The sequence below is a fragment of the Homarus americanus genome, unplaced genomic scaffold, assembly GCF_018991925.1.
Source record: "Homarus americanus isolate GMGI-L3 unplaced genomic scaffold, GMGI_Hamer_2.0 scaffold41366, whole genome shotgun sequence".
NCBI classification, from domain to species: domain Eukaryota; kingdom Metazoa; phylum Arthropoda; class Malacostraca; order Decapoda; family Nephropidae; genus Homarus; species Homarus americanus.
Genome location: NW_024723541.1, coordinates 2,126,114 through 2,143,422, shown reverse-complemented (window position 1 = coordinate 2,143,422; position 17,309 = coordinate 2,126,114). Strand labels below are relative to the sequence as shown.

The window sequence follows — 17,309 nt, the reverse complement described above, 5'->3', positions numbered from 1 at the left end:
AGTTAGTGAGAGAAAACTGGGAGGAAAGATAAAGTGTGAGAGAAAGAAGAGTTAGGATAAGGCAATTAATAGAGAGAGAGAGAGAAATGAGGGGTAGGGCAGTGTGTGAGAGAAATGGGAGGTGAGATACCGAGAGAGACAATGTGATGGGAGAAAAAGTGAGAAGTAAAATCAAAGCTTTATGGATTGAGATAAACAGGTGAAGAAGAAAAACATCAAAGCCATACACAAAATAATGGCAACTCCAAGTACAATATGGTGATGTTTATTTATATGATGACAAACTGAAAATAATAACCACATTCATGTATCTATATTGAATAAAAATTGTGTTTCTGAAATTTAAGTGCGTGTACAGGAGCCATTGGACCTCCAAACAAATACTGAAAGTTTCTGATGACAAAATCAAATCATCTATAAGACAGACAGACAAACAATTCAATACAAGCTACTGTATGAGAAATATTTTGGAACACAATAAGTCATCATGGTCGGGTTGTGCTCTTGTGACATCAACTTACCTTAGAACAAGTAACCATCATTCCATTGTTGAAGCGTAAGTGAAGAACCGCCTCGCAGTGGTGGATAAGCGTATTGGCCATGTCTCCGGTATTGACATCCCACACTCTGACTGTTGAATCTGAAGACCCACTGATAATTACACGCTCGTCGTACTGCAAACATAGAACTGATCCCGTGTGCCCCGTCAACACCTGAAAAAGACATTAATGCATAGGTTACTATTGCTAGGCATAAAGTCTAAGTTCAGGATACATTTGGAACACTTTCAGCTGCACCAAGAATAATGTAGCTAGAATTATCATGTTGTATAGATTTAATTACATTCACTAGGTCATTACAAGCAAGTTATCCACATGTGATTCAAGGATTATACTCCACACTTTGTCTGTGACAACAGCAGTGGTTGCCTATGCTTGTTATATAATTTTCATAGAAGCAGTTTGTTCAGACCTTCTGCATCAGTGACAGTTGTATCAAAAGACAGTTGGTGTTTATCATCTATGGAACCATTAATGGAGGCTAGGTGCCTTTTCCCTCTACTGGTGGTTCTCTGCTGACTGTATAGGTAAATTGAGCATACTGTATATGGAAGTGAAGCATGTGGGTGCTACAGTACTAGTTTCAACCATCCTTTGACACTTCCTTGCACTACACTACCTTATCATTCACCCCTCCCTTGTGTTGAGGTTCGTGTATCCTTTGATCAAACCCACTTTAGTAAGAAAGCTGTAGAGACTTTCACCCATCTTGCATGCCATTTTTCTCTAAGCAGTATGGTGGCTGGTATCACGAACAAAGATTTTCTTTTTCATTTGATGTCATCAACCTGACCTAAAGGGCCATAAACAGTGATGAAGATAATTGGAAATTCAGAACAATTGAAACCGAAAGTATGTGGATTCGTAAATTTTCTGGTCTTCTGAGCAAAGCCACTTCCCAAAAGCTCCCTCCCTCACTGAAACCCTAAGTATTTCATGCTGGTTATAACTTAGAAACAATTTGCTAAACATAAAGTATGAAAATGGGAGAAAAATGACAGCAACACCTGGCATGTCTATAATCAACTTTTTTTTATAAGTTTTTATGTTTTCCACATTATTCTAAGGACAGAATTTGCAGTTTTTAAGTACAAGTGTAACCTCAATAATCTGGGATGTTTGAGACATAAGCCTTGCCAGATTTCTAATTTGCTGGATTTTCTGATTGATTACAGGTATCCCATTTACAATGGGGTTAGGTTCTTGAAAAACCCATCACTATGTCAAATATCATAGATCAGGATAATCATAACTTGAGGTTCAATGGGAGATGTTCCTAGCCAGTCCAACACCTAGATATATCACGGAAGAAAAAAATAAAAAATAAAAATCCTACACTAATAATATATATACCTGTACTGTACTGTAGAACAACACTCACCACAATCATTAAGAACACTGCTCACTTGAGTCACAAAAACAGAGCAAAAGAACTTATCAGAAAACAAAAACAATGATAGTGGCCCATTGCTTACATGTTGACAACATGAGACAATGTAGTTTACAGTCACAAAAACATAGCAAAATCACTTCCTAGTCACCAAAACAGACTGCAGTATATTGAACCAAACTGAAAATCTTATGAGATTTTTTTTTAACATACCATGAGTTGTAAGGAATCTACTGTATATAGTATATACAGGTTCTGTACTGTACAGTATATAAAATACATGAATCTATCTTTCTTATGCATTTCCACTTTTTGAAGATATGAGCTGAAAATTGGTAGGGATGTGCAGGTGGCCTTGGGATGATTGTAGACTACCTCCTATCCCTCCACCAAGGCAAAGCTGGGCAACTCAGCTAGTACTATATTAAAATAAAAATGTTGTACAGTAGCTCAAAATATCACAAGGCTACTGTACATAAAAACTGTCATTACATGTATATAGTATATGAACTGTACAGAATAAAAAATAAATAAACAATTAACAGATTACTGAAAGAGCAATGGACAGATAAAAAAGTACAATTACAATACCCTAAATACAGGCAGACCCTGATTTACAAGTACAGTACAGCATGCCCAGATAATTTGTGGTCCTCTATTATTTGCAGATGACACCCTAGATGCACCCAAGAATGTCTGCGGGTAGTTTTAAAGTTGCCGGCATTTTCGCAGCCAGTACGGGAAACACGAGAGTTTTGTGGTGTCCCGCAAGGGGTCTCTCTTGTCCCGCGAGGCTGGCCCATGCGCGCCCCGCTCCCTCCGCCTCAGTCCGGGATAAACACTTGTCCGTCTCACACGTGTGCTACTCTGCTCTCGTAACAACTGTGCTCCTTGTGCTTGTGATGGCTCCTAAATGCCCTCAACCACCTTCATCCAGCTGTGGGAAGGCGCCCAAACAAGTGAAGAGAGAAAAGAAGGTCATGACCCTAGTGGAGAAGATACAACTGCTGGACAAATTTAGGAGTGGCCAAAGGTTTGCCGCGTGTGGCTGGGAGTACGGCATCAACGAATCAACTGTCCGTTACATTAAGAAGAAAGGGAAGGAAATACTACAGGGCATTTCAACATAGTGACAGTGCAAAAAGGTAAGATTTTCTGGGAGTGAATACATACACTGGTTGATTACGCGTTGTTGATAATTTTTACAATGGTTAGGACTGGGCTGTTCTTATAGTGTGTGTTTGTGTGTGTCTACACACACACACACATATACAATACTTCAGGTAAATAAATAATTGTCCTAAAGACAAACACATAGAGGGTATATACATTTCTTTGTACACAAGTAACCCCCCCCCCCAAATGTTATTCGCGGATTTGGTGATTCGCAGCCATTATTAAATCTACAATAAGCTTTCATGTGTCATTATATTCCCACAATCACAAAATAACTTACTAAAACTCTCATAAAGACAAGTGACACATCCCTCACACCACCACAGTCACCAAGCCAGTTGCCTCATTGTCCAATTTTTCTTCATTTACTCTCATGTAATTTGTGGAGGATTAAATAAGATTTACCCTGCATTCTTAAAGTTCACAAGCTTACCGTGTACAATATAGGTGTAGAGTTTCAAGAGAAAGTGTGTAATGATGTTGTAATATCTCTGTTAGCTGGAATCTGTCTCAACAGGAACTGATAATTGCTTGGAATTTTCAGGAAAATTCTGGGTTTGGGAATGATAATCCGAGGGGCACATTTTCTGCAGAATTCAGAGAAAATTTTCCCGGTTCCTGGAAAATTACGGGGATGGGGAATTTCTTTTCCGGGTTTGAGAGATGAAAATTCAGAGATAAATTTTTCCAGTACAGTACCTGGAAAAATTCTGGGAATATGGAATTTTTTTTCCGGGTTTGATAAGAGTTGTTTCGTTACCTGGAAATCTCTCATTCCCGGAAGTGCTCTGTAACAATTATTCCGGCTAACAGAGATATAACTATCTGCCTTTAACTGGATATACCTTGGCAACTTCAAAGCATATTCCTTGCAATACAGTATTTCATTTACCCCAAACTTTCACACTATTAATCATCACATATATCTGATCTTAATTCTTCTTCTCAGTTTTGTGCAGGATGGATTATGGGGTACAGAAACCTCAGAGAATGGAGGAAACAAAGATAAGAGTGCAGTACCGTACATGACGAAGTGCAGAAAGTGAGAGGCCAGAGCTCACACAACAAGTAGAAATACCCAAACATGATTGAACATATCCTCAACTCGTACACTTGATTTGACGACCTGCTTCCAATTCCTCTTCATGTGAATCAACACCAGACAGAATACCCACTTTCTTTGAATGTAAAACCTTTGCTTAAATAGTGGGTACTCTTACTTAAATACTGCAAGAAAGGTGAATTAATATTACAAATGAAATTTGGTGGTAACTAAGGTACAACTGTAGTGATATGGTAAATTTAAAAATACAAATGGAAGGATAAAAAGCAATTAATGATTCATTTTGGCTTCAGTTTTTCTTTAAAAGTGTCTGCATATCAGCCACTTAACCAATTCACTACTGTTATCCCTTGGCAGGATGAATATACAATAAATTAATTTGGTAATAGCTAGGAAATAAGTAACAGTATTAGTTATATGCACACTGCACCAGCATTTATTTATTTATTTTTGATGAATAAGAGAACGACAACTTTTCTCTTTCACTGAGTGAGAGGAGACAATTTCTCTCCATCAGTGAGTGAGAAGGGACAATTTCTCTCCATCAGTGAGTGAGTGAGTCAATAAAAACATGCACTGAGCTGCTGATATAACTTAAAACTGCAAATACAAATCTTCATAACAATTTACCAATGTTATTCTCTGTTCCCAACTACAGTATATGGAATAAATGCATGCTCCATATATCACAAACAACTAAAACTAGATAATGGCATTCATCTTCCAGTACTATTTTATGAAAGTGAAACAAGACTTCTCTTTGCTTCATAATCAAAGATGATAATTCAAATTTGCCCAAAAAATTTTAAAGGTGAAAACTTGCTCTTACGACATACAGGGTTTTTGCTAAATATTCAGCCACACGACACAAACAGGCTATAGAGAGTTTAGGGTTTAACACTTTAACTATGGGATGTATCAACTGTGTTCCGACACACAGCAAGAGGATGTATCACATTGGTGTATAAAAGTAATACTGTACGTATTGTAATATATTTTTTCTTGACTCGTCTTAAAGGGTTAAGTGATTTAACAAATAGGACACACAACAGTGACTGTGATAAAATTATTACATATTGGAATGTCTACAGTTAAGTGATATGAATCATTAGTTAAAGAAAGTTTTAGTTCCAGGACCAATCTGAACTGGCTCACAAGTCAGTGTCTGAATCAAAACAAACACCCTGGCATGAGAGTAAAGAATATAATTAAAACTTTCAAAGCACAAGAAGTTCATTTCACTTCTAAAATAAATTCTGAGTAGATATAATTAATATGTGATTCTTTAAAATAATGGAAGATTACTTGTTAAGTTTAAAATCTTAAATTTATTAAAGTTAATTTGACCCAATTACAACTAAAAAAAAATACTAAGGAAGATCCGACGTACCCCTCGTACCTTGTAACACTGGAGTGAGGTACGGTCCCAAATTTTGATTGTGTTGTCTCGAAGGCCTGATACAATTTTCTGGAAGAAATCAAATAAAGGAAATTCTAAAAAAAATGTAAAGTAACCTGTACAGCACTTAAAACACATCACATACAAATCTGCTTAATTCAACTTCAGCCAGACTTGTCAAAACAAGAGAGGCATCTGTGTTGAATATTGTGATAACTAAAATGAATTAAGACATGGCTATGAGCATCCAAAGACAGGACTCGAAATGATTTATACATCTGACTCATCCACATTCTATTCTTATTTCTTCCCGTGAAGGTTGATCATATAATTATAATGTATGTGTCATGAATGCTAAAAATAGCCTTATGTACAATCAAAGACAAAAGTCGCGTCGCGGTTTTGCCCGAAGATTAAATAAAACTCATGAAACAATATGAGAGCCATACCACAAGGAAGAGCGCACCAAAAGTTTTAGCCCTTCGGAATATGTTTTCACCAAATTTCACAACACGACTTGTCTTTCATTGTACACTACTCATAAAAGATAAACCTATGCAAGTAATGGAAATCACTATACAGCTAATCCCAAAAGTATAGAGACCCCAGGGCCCCGTGGAATAGAAAACAAGGGAGAATTTTGGACGTCAGGGGCACCTTTACTATTTTTGGATTGGCTGTACAGTACAGGTACTTATAGAAATTCAGTTTTATTGTCTGACAAATGTCCAAATTTAAGTCTATCCCCTAAATTATTTTTGTCTCATAACATTTATAAAACAATATTAACACACTGATTTTACACTATATAGTGATCATTTATATCTGCTGTAACTAACCCAGAAAACATTATAAAGATAAGCCTTGTTCTTAACCAAACCTAATTTGTTTCACTTCATCTCATCCTAAATTGTGACCGAAATGAAGCATTACTTATTTATATTATTTTAAGAAATTTAACCTAACCCAACAAGTCTTATTAGAGCTATACTGTACATAGGCAAAAGGGTGAAGAGTGGTAACTATTTAACTCCAGCACTAATAAATACTGTCCATGGTGAATAAAATATTTATTCCCTCATATCAACAAAGAGTACTGAACACAAAATAGGATTATCTAATTGGAAAATATTCTGCCAGTATTAAATGTGAAAAAAGTAGTTTACAAATGTCCAAGGACAGTATATAATAAACCATCACTTTTGTGCCAGTAAAATAATTGAAACATACCTGATCATCATATTGTAAGCAGTAGACACCTTTAGAGTTTTCTGAACGGCAATTTATCCTTTGTAAATTATGTCTACCCATTCTCCAGTTGGCTTCTATAGTTTGAATATCCTGCAAGAAAGAATATTATAATGAAGATTAAACGGGTGACCAAGCTTCATTAAAAATAAAAAATCCCTCGTGCACTTAAAAAGACAAAAATCACCCAAGAAACCAATAAATAATATCTCCGTTAGCTGGAATTGAAATTTGGTCGGAATTTTCAAGAAAATTCTGGGCTTGGGAACGATTTTCCGAGGGGCGCATTTTCTGGAAAATTACGAGAAAATATTCCTGGTACCAGGAAAAATTCTGGAGACGGGGAATTTTTCCCGGGTGGAAGAGATAAAATAATGCGTCATTCTGGAAAAATCCTAGAAAATTCCAGTAGCCAGAAAAATTTCAGGGATGGAAAATGTTTTCCAGGTTTGAAAGATGATAATGTATAAGGTGCAATTTCCAGAAAATGCAGAAAAACTTTTTTCAGTACCCAGAAAAATTCTGGGAATGGGTGATTTTCATAGATATGATAGTCGCCTTGTTACCCGGAAATATCTCATTCCTGGAAGTGCTCTGCACTAAAAATTCCGACTACAGTAATACCCCGCTTTACGCAGTTTCACTTTCCGCGATTTCGCATTTACGCGGTACCTCGCCAGAACCGGACTTTCACTTTACGCGGTGCATCTACTCATATACGCGGGAAGCGACGTGGGCAGGATGCGCACAAAGTCGCCCAGTCATCAAAACATTACCGAGTTCTTCACCCGCTACCCACCACAGCCAGCCCAAGTCAGTGATAGTGAGGATATGGACTTATATGGACTTTGAGGGGTTTGACAAAGAGGCCCTGCAAGCCCATGTGGTGGATAGTGATACAATTGATACAAGTGATACAGGTGAGGGCCAATAATCTGCCCTCTGCCTCGGAACCAACCCCCCATCCCCGTGTGCCCAGCCATCTTTTCTACTAATGTAAGTGTTAAAAAAACTAATATTATTGATATTTCTCTTAATTATTAATTGTGTGTGCATACCATCATAAAATTAAGATGTTATTTTTACTACAACGTAGGTATTGTGTCTGAAAAAGTGGAGTTTGGGGGTCGGGCCAGTCTCTATTGGAATTTATCCCATATGTTCTGTTGCTCACTTTCCGCGGTACCCCATGGGTTCAATTGACCGCGTAAATCGGGGTACTACTGTAATTGAGATATCACTAAAATTAATTTTGTTAATTGCGTTAATTAGCTTGTGTGCGACAGAGGCCTTGCAACTGTTTTCCCCTAATTCCATTCCCTATGTTAAATGGTATTTTTATGATGAGAACACTTGAGTACAGTTAAAATATTTTATGTGTGAATATCCTGCTTTCTGACAGAGACAATATTTTCTCTACTCACTCTAACTCTCTTTGCATGTGTGTGAATAAATTGGTGACAAGTATTAATTAGCCCAACTCACAAAAATAACAACCCATCATATTTTGTAAAAACTACAGTACAGTACTGTACATGAAAATGGCGATACACAGTTCTTGAAGACTATTGTAACTTGAAATGTTAGTACATTTCTTGAAGAATAATTTTAAGTAGCAACACATTTAGTTAAGGGGGAATATTACTTGAAGCAAGGTGAAAAATCTGGCTGAGAAGATATACACACATAAATGATGCACAGAAAACTTTGATGATGAAAGAAGATTGGAGTGTTGAATATTAGAACAGAGGAGTACAAGGGATAAATCACATTTCTTGAGAAGAGGTAAGACAACAGTATTTAGTGATAATACTGTACTTCAACTTACAAACTAGAGTGTGACATAAAAGCCACCATTACTGCTGACTTATTAACAGAGTAGCTACAGTATTTTCAACATGCTGTAAATGACAAAAAAATTTGCATTTAATAACCCTATCATCTCGACTCACCTGGATAATCTTAGGATAAAGCTTGCGATAATAAGAGTGCCCTGGATGCTGCTCTCCCGGCCTTGGCTTGAACAGATACATACCCCTGAGGAAGTACCAAAATAACAGAATTAAAAGAAAAAATCTGAAACAGCAGCTACATGAATGAGGGAGAGACTGCTCTTGGTTCTGGCCACCAAATGCCAAAGTGGGAAAGGGCTTACAAGACTGTGAACATGTGTGTGTGTAGGGAGGGAGCATACATAAATTATGTACGACTAATCTTGATGAATTGTTTACCTTGACAAGAAAGTTAAATGACCACACTCAGATGGTATAACGGGGTATTAGTAGCAACGCTAAGCAGGTGAGGTACAAGCCAGAGAAACAAAAATTTTGGGGGGCGTTTTGTATGGGAAACAATCCACATGGTAAAAACCATATCTAGGCACAATTTCAACCATAGTACACAATACTGTTAAAACAATATAGGGCACCGAAGGAGTAGAGAAATGAAGACACTGACATTTTTACCAGTGCCAAGCAATTTGAGAAAGAAATGGAATGTATATTTTTGAAGATGTGTTGCCAACTTTAATAATGAAGAGCAGCCAACCACTTGCCAATGTTGAAAATTTTAAAGTTAGAGAGCAGCCAACTACTTGGCAATTGATTAAACTACAACATGTTGTAACAAGCACTTTAAAAGTTAATGAGATAATACATAACGATATTTCAAACAAAACGTTCATATCATATAATACATAATGTAGTTAGTTATACACAACAAGACTTTAATGGATTTTCAAAATGTGGTTACTGCAAAATACATACCATCCCTTTCTTTCTGACAGCCCTCTCCATAGAGGATCTGTGCGTACTTTTCTTTCTATTAGTTTCTTCCATAGGAGGCCGTCAGCAATTACACGATGCCATTCTTTACATACTAACTCTGCTTCCCGTAGTGATTTGGCATCTAAATAACCTAATATTTTTTCTGCTACATGGTCTAAACCTTTTTCTGGAAGAAAAAACAAAACAAAAACATAAGGATTAAAGAAAACTTAAAAGGGGACACTGCTACAATTAATACCTTCATTCTTTTGCCTAATTACATATTTATCACACCACATTGTATGTACACTTGATAAAAACGCATCTTTCAGGAAGGGTCCGATGAATTTGGAACTGAACAATCCTGTCGTCTCGGTAAGGTTGGTAAGCATTATTGCGAGACATTTCCTTCCTATTATGGTAGGCCTAATTTAGTGATTTCATTTGAAATATAAAATTAGTACATTGCAAAATGATTGGTGAATAACAGTATGCCTCATCGGCCTTTACCAGAAATATTTGTTTGTGGTGTCATTTTGTTTTGCACAATAATTGTATAGTTTTTACCAAGTGTACACCCACACTGATTATATACCTGTACCTGTAATGTCTATGTACATTGTATATATGCAAGTATATCTACAATGTCTATACAATATACATGCTGAGTCAATAGCAAATTTGCATGATGAATTTACTGAATTTATATCTAACAAGCAATAGGTAAGAGGGAGTACAAAAAAAATTCACTAATTTCTATTTTACAATGAATAGAGAACTACTCTGCATTGCTCTTGATTCACACCATCCATCATCATACAGGAAAAAGGCTCAGCTATAAGAGTGAAAAATAAAAACTACTGTAAGATCAAAAAGTACATCTGCGGTGACAAGATATTTTGTAAGTACTATACTGTAGTGTGCGATTGGGGGAGTCACAGAGAGATCATCAGTGATATATGGAAAAGGAATGACAACGGTATGGCAATGATGCACAATGGATGACAAGAATATGAGAATACAGTATACAGTACTATGACAGAAGAATGAAAGGAGTATGTCAATAAAATAAATCAGGGAATAACATGAGAAGGCTAGATCAGAGGAGCATGCCAGGGAGATGACAAGACACTACAGTGGAGGAGATGAGTGATAGGGGATAAAGTCTTACCAACAAAACCCATTTACCAAATAGAGATCAGCTGTAAGGCTTTCAACCATTACAAATGTCTGAATATTCACTGTAAACCCTTGACCTAGGAAAATTTTATAGTGTAGACAATAGTGCAGTGGATGTTGTGTAATGTATGGAGCGTAATAATAATGTAGTCACAGACATAGACTACGAGCTTCCCCTCAAAAACAAACCCAGGTACCCAGCAATGGCGGGGAACACCAACCCATTATCAGTACTGATTATAAAAACGAAATAAAAGAAATTCCAATAACCTAGTGATCATAATGTGCGACTTCGATGATGCTTCATCAACAAGTTTCAAAAGATAAGAAAAGATCTGCAGTCATCACCTCAACAGGTGCTTGTGTTGTCCCATGGATGATAATGTGAGAGTTATGTTTGAGTTGCAGAGCTTCATTTACAGGGAAAATTTTTTTTTGTTTTCCTTAATGTCATTTATGCAATGCCAGTCACAGTGAATGACAGGCTCCTTGCAAAGATGACCAGTTGCACAAACAAGTTCTCTTTATTGTCAATTATGGTTAAGTTAACACACCAAATAAACAAGGCAAAACTTATATGCATAATGCAATTGCTAAGGAACACAATTTCAAGACTGAAAAAGAGTGAAAATGAAAAGATAGACATATGGATTTACTTGCAAGATATAAGGACAGGCATAAGAAGAAGCACCTATTCCATATACACATTTAAATAAACAAAGATAATAGCACTGTGAGATACAAGTAGAATAAAAAATACAATGTCTCGGACTGCACACAGCACTTACTTGGAAGAAGGGTTATAAAGTCCCTTTGAAGCATTGGTTTTAGAAAGGCATTAATGTGTCCATGTTGATAGTGGCACATTCTAGACAATAAATGCTCCATAAATTCTAACTGATCTTGTTCACTCCATTTTTCAAAAAATTGAAGGCACATCTCCCGCTCATTGTTGTAGTGAGCTGTGGATTCTTTTTTCCGTCGCCCTCCTCCTCCTCCCCCCACCCCGCCCGAGGAGTGGGAGAGGAGTATCGTGGTCATAGGCTCTGGCTCCTCATTGTCACTGACACCATCACCACTTCGAATGCCACCACTAGTTGTGACACTCATGGGTGATGTGTTGTTGTCGTAGATCACCGTCATGGGTGCCTGCAAAAATATTAACTTTATAAGAGTATTTTATAACTGAATGCATAAAAGTACAGTAATGTGTATGAAAAAAAAAAATAGAAATCTGCATATCCTAATTAATTTTGCATACCAGTAATGCCTAAATTGGGGTCCGACTAATTACCCAAATGTACCCAAATATAGCCGGAATGAAGTCAAATAATGGTCCTAGATGAATAAATTGGACTGCCAATCACTTCTCGACTAGTATTTGGTGTCAGAAAGTCACAAAAAATTGGAAAACTTACTTTAATCTGAGTTAATAGATAGCGTGCATGTACCGACGGAGCGAGGAATTACCCAAATGTAGTCGCAATGGAGTCAAATAATGGTCCTAGATGAATAAATCGGACTGCCAATCACTTCTCGACTAGTATTTGGTGTCACAAAGTCACAAAAAATTGGTAAACTTAATTTAATCCGAGTTAATAGGTCAAGTGCATGTACCTAACCTAACCTCGATTAGTATTTGGTGTCACGAAGTCACAAAAAGTTGGTAAACTTAATTTAATCTGAGTTAATAGATCAAGTGCATGTACCTAATCTAATCTAACATAACCTAACCCAACACAACTCAGATTAAATTAAGTTTACCAATTTTTTTTTTACTTTATGACACCAAATAATAATCGAGAAGTGATTCACAGCCCGAATTACGCTTGTACGACCATCATTTGAATTCATTGCGGCTACATTTGGGTAAATCCTCGCTCCGTCGGTACATGCACGCGATCTATTAACTCAGATTAAAGTAAATTTTCCAATTTTTTGTGACTTTGACACCAAATACTAGTCGAGAAGTGATTAGCAGTCCGATTTATTCATGTAAGACCATTATTTGACTTCATTCCGGCTATATTTGGCTACATTTGGGTACATTTGGGTAATTAGTCGGACCGCCTAAATTGACACAATGACAACTTTACCAAAAGTGCTCATCTGCATATCAGGAATGCCTCTACTGTATCACCAATTTGCACTCAATGTGACAATAATTAGATTTATGTGAGTTACTGCGACTTGTATAGTAAATGACCGAGTGTTTGCATAGGGGATAATACCAGCCGAGTTGTAAGCTGGACTATTTATCCTATATTTTCACTACAATATTATTGCTTAGGTGTCTGGTGATGTGGTGTATAAAAAATAATAATACAGTAATCACTAAACTATGCCTTTAGTGAGACTGGATCACTGGGCAAAGGGTGAATATCTGTTTTCATTTGACAGAGCCATTTATGGTTCCACTGAATGAAAATAACCAGCTGCAGTGACCACTAAGTACAAAATGCACACACTGTAGTATATTGGAAGAAACCACTTTCATAAATCCTAACACAGGTTTTCTTGATCAAATCCATAAAGGGGAAAGAAACATATACCTTTTACCCTCTATAGAGAAATTTCCCCAAGTTGGTGCTAATGCGTGACCACTCTCGTCAAGTATTACCCTGTCTTGGAATGTTCTTGGTTAACTCGGGTTACCGTATTTGATCATTTAAAAAAGAAAAGCCACTCCGCCGAGACGATTGGGGGGGGGGGGGATTTTTACCAGTGTCTACTAAATAGTATTGTTTTAATGTTATATACTGTGTTTACACATTATATATGCTGCAGTAGAGGCATCCTCGGATTTGCTGCCTAGTTTTACAAAATAATTTGTCAATTTTGCTGATAGATTCTCTCCTTGAACTGCTTTCTTGTGCTTGTCTGAGTCCACATGAGTTTGTATACAAGTCCACATGAGTTAGTAAATCATTTGCACTTTTATTTTCCACAGAGACGAAAGTACCGGGTCTACACACTAAGCACTCGGATTCCCGTTCTTCACTACCACTTCAAAAACACTTGAATTTTGTCTTTATATCTCAAGTGAATTTAAACTTTCATTTTTGCATGTACAGTACATGCCCAACCAATGAGAATTTGTGTAAATACCAACCTATCTATCTTTCAGTATTATATTCAAAGTGATTCGAAATCAATTTTAGGTTTAAGTATCATCTATCTGCCACCTGATGATGACTAATACACCAAGAGCAATAATTCTTGATAGTTTGATTTTGATATATAAGGGCAGTAAAGGATGGCCTCCTTTCCTCCACACTTACCCACATTCATTATTTGTTAGACAAGATTTTAAATTCCCTCCATTGTTATAAATAAAATCCATCTAGATTCTTGATTCTTCACAATAAATAAACATAGTGAACAAAGCAAGGCACCAAGAATAGACAAATATTTCTGACAGTGACAGCCACAAACCAAGAATCTTTGTGTTCATTACTCACTTATAACTTCAATTTTATCGCAGACATTTTAGTTCGTTATATCTGGTTGTCCTGTAAGACACAGTTCATACGCAGGAATAAATAATACGAATGTAAACTAAAAGGAAATGACACCTTTTCACCCCAGACCTTCATTCAGCATGAGTTTCAAAACAATCACACAAAATCGCTTATAATTTTGCTCCAGGACACCAGGGCTTGATAAAACTATTGTGAAAGGTCATGTAATGCACAGTACATATTATTATTCACCAATATAAGCCAATAATGACGTCTATTTGCGTTAAAGAAAGTAAAATATTGACCTTCACTCATCTGAGACGGGTCTGACAAACCTGGAGGCCATGGAATGAACCTCTGCTGGTCACCACAGAGGGTCTACAAGAGCTTAACAATCTATTATAAATGATTAAACAACCCCAAAGAACACAGTGAACAATCCCTACCTCAACTGAATCTAGACTATCGTCCAAAAGATGTTCAGTTTCCATCTCCGCTGACAGGACTCGGAGAAAACCTCTTCCATTCGCTTACGATAGATGACGGAAACTGAAGGCTAGTATCAGAAACAAGTGACGATCAGCCGCCCTACAGGAGCATCTAAGACTATTATCCTTCCAGTCTAACCCCGCCATTTTAGATTTAACCACCATTAGAGATTTGGATTCTAATTTATATTAGTCATTCAATGTCTTTTAGCCAGAACCCAGGAAGAGACCCATGAGTGTGACGTCAGGTATAAAATGATATGTGTTTGGAAGCGAGCAAAACTAGCGCTACTTTTGAACACTCACTCCTTTCTGTGGTTAAATGATGGCTAAAAATAAGTCTTAACCTCACATCCCCATTGACGGGTTATGTAAAGAACAGATGTTTGGATATATATGACTCCAAGCCTGCTCATTATCGATTATTTTCGGATAATCTGAGTTACAGGTTACATGGTCTCCCTCCAGTCCTCCAGCACGTCACGTTGAGCCAATACTGGTGAGTCATTTTTCTTCTAAGTTAACTTTGTACCACATCTTCACTCACTCCAAAACGGAAAAGGTGATTATCTGTAAGTAAATGATAAGTTCAGTTTATAATGTATGATGTCATATACTGTAATTACATTCACAGAATTGTATTGAAATGCATCACTATTAATTAATATGTGATTTAAAAGCCACCTTGACTCGATAATTAAAAGGCTATGGATATTTGTTTAGTCGGTTACCTGTAGGTAGTTTTTTTAGACTAACACCTAAAGGAGTTGATAGAATTGGATGAAACTTTGTGGAAACGTTATTTACAATCTAATAAATAGATAAATGGAAACGAGAATGGACAGAACCTATTACAACTTGAACTGACCAACCTAACCTAAAGTAACCTACCTACCTTATCAGAAAACCTTTTAAAACGTACCTAACGGCATTGAATGATTTAATGGATTGTAGTTAACGTTTCCACAATGTTTCGTCCAATCCTCTCGACTCTTCCGCTGTTATTCTTAAAAAACTTAACCTAACCGACAACTGAACACATCCACAGAGTAGTCAGTAATTAAATATAACATTGTAGTAGATGTTGACGTAACTAACATGATTATAAGGACAAATAATAAACGGCAACTTATTTAATAACTAAAGGCTACGTTGTTTCTGTAATAAATTTGCGTAAAAGGCTAGAAAATTGCTACACAGGAAATATACATACTTATATATAGCAAGGAAGAGGTTAGTTAAGAGTCAGAAAATAAACAGAATCCATATGAAAAGTGGCCAGATGCGTTTGTATAGAAAATATTCTACTTGGCACTTAACAAAGGATAGATTGTGGTGTACAGGATCTCTGGGTAACGAAGACTACAATACTGTACCACCACAAACACAACGCATAAAACGAACACACCACAGCACCCTCACTCTATAACCCCCACACACTCAACACCACCCATACACACTCAACAATACCCATATACACTTCACAACACCCACGCACGTTGAAAAACACCCATGCACTGCAACACCCCTCACATACCACAATACCCCCGAGACATTCTATAACACCACAACATCCTCGACACACCACAACACCCCGATACACACATCAACACCTCCCACACTCACACTGTACACCCCCCCCACACACAGTGACCCGGGGTAGGCCACAGGAAGCGGGGGGTGGCACGCTGTACAAGGAACCATCACCCCAGGCTACTGTGCAATGCTGCCCCGGGGTGACACACACTCACCCAGGAAATCATTATAATGTGTGAGGTGCAGTAACTTGCTGTCCTGTTATTGTGTTATATATATATATATATATATATATATATATATATATATATATATATATATATATATATATGTGTGTGTGTGTGTGTGCTATGAAAAGTAGGGCATGGTGAACAATAAAGTGTTTCTGGCTCATACAACTGGCAGGTCAATATGCAAGGCGGTGGTGTCATTTGGTGACCCACTACAGCTGGAACAGTCCCTCATTCCAGTTATTTTTGTATCATGTAGGGCCGTCAGAAGCGGTCAGGTCAGTCATGCTTTGGCCTGACTAATACACCTTTTTGCAAACAGAATCGAAAATTTTCATTAAAAATCGCCAAGTCTATGAGTTGCTTGAAACTCTTCATTTGATTTCGACATTTCTCATGTTGAACGAGACTTACTGCCTGACACGTCATACAATAGTTTTATTTCGACTTGAAGGCCATGAATCGACACTTGTCATCCCAAGTGGATATTTCTCCATCCCTAACTACATGTTTTATTATTCTAGTATAAACTGTTGGCTTTAAGGAAGTATACAGTAATTAGTGTGTTGTATAGTGTCTATTGACGTCATCATTCTTTAAAAGAAAAGTATATTATAATCTTAAATGGGGGTTACCATCCGAAGACCACCATTTTCTTTATAATATTCCAGTAAACAGTATAGAGCTGAAATTGAAGTTGTTCAAATTTACATATTCAATGTCTTCTTTGTGTCTGTTTAACTATTTCCTTCTTATCTTGGGAGTTCAGGTTATTGTGAAGATTTTTTGTTTATTTCATAATATCACCCCCCTG

The 17,309-nt window shown here is 36.9% G+C and overlaps 1 protein-coding gene across 4 annotated transcripts in view; it reads right to left on the bottom strand.

Moving 5' to 3' along the window:
• The window catches only part of LOC121863506 (beta-TrCP-like), a 33,180-nt gene extending 18,399 nt beyond the window's left edge, over nucleotides 1-14,781 (bottom strand). For 2 of the 4 annotated variants that reach the window (XM_042362184.1, XM_042362185.1), the window contains exons 1-7: nucleotides 14,688-14,781; nucleotides 11,569-11,929; nucleotides 9,602-9,788; nucleotides 8,789-8,873; nucleotides 6,819-6,929; nucleotides 5,580-5,657; nucleotides 522-713 (exon numbers count right to left, since the gene is read on the bottom strand). In XM_042362184.1, the coding sequence (XP_042218118.1) occupies nucleotides 522-713; nucleotides 5,580-5,657; nucleotides 6,819-6,929; nucleotides 8,789-8,873; nucleotides 9,602-9,788; nucleotides 11,569-11,929; nucleotides 14,688-14,732 (1,059 nt within the window). In that variant the 5' untranslated portion in view covers nucleotides 14,733-14,781. The remainder of the gene's footprint in view (nucleotides 1-521; nucleotides 714-5,579; nucleotides 5,658-6,818; nucleotides 6,930-8,788; nucleotides 8,874-9,601; nucleotides 9,789-11,568; nucleotides 11,930-14,687) is intronic. The other 2 variants (XM_042362186.1, XM_042362187.1) reach the window with 1 other exon arrangement.
• Between the last annotated feature and the right edge of the window lie 2,528 nt (nucleotides 14,782-17,309).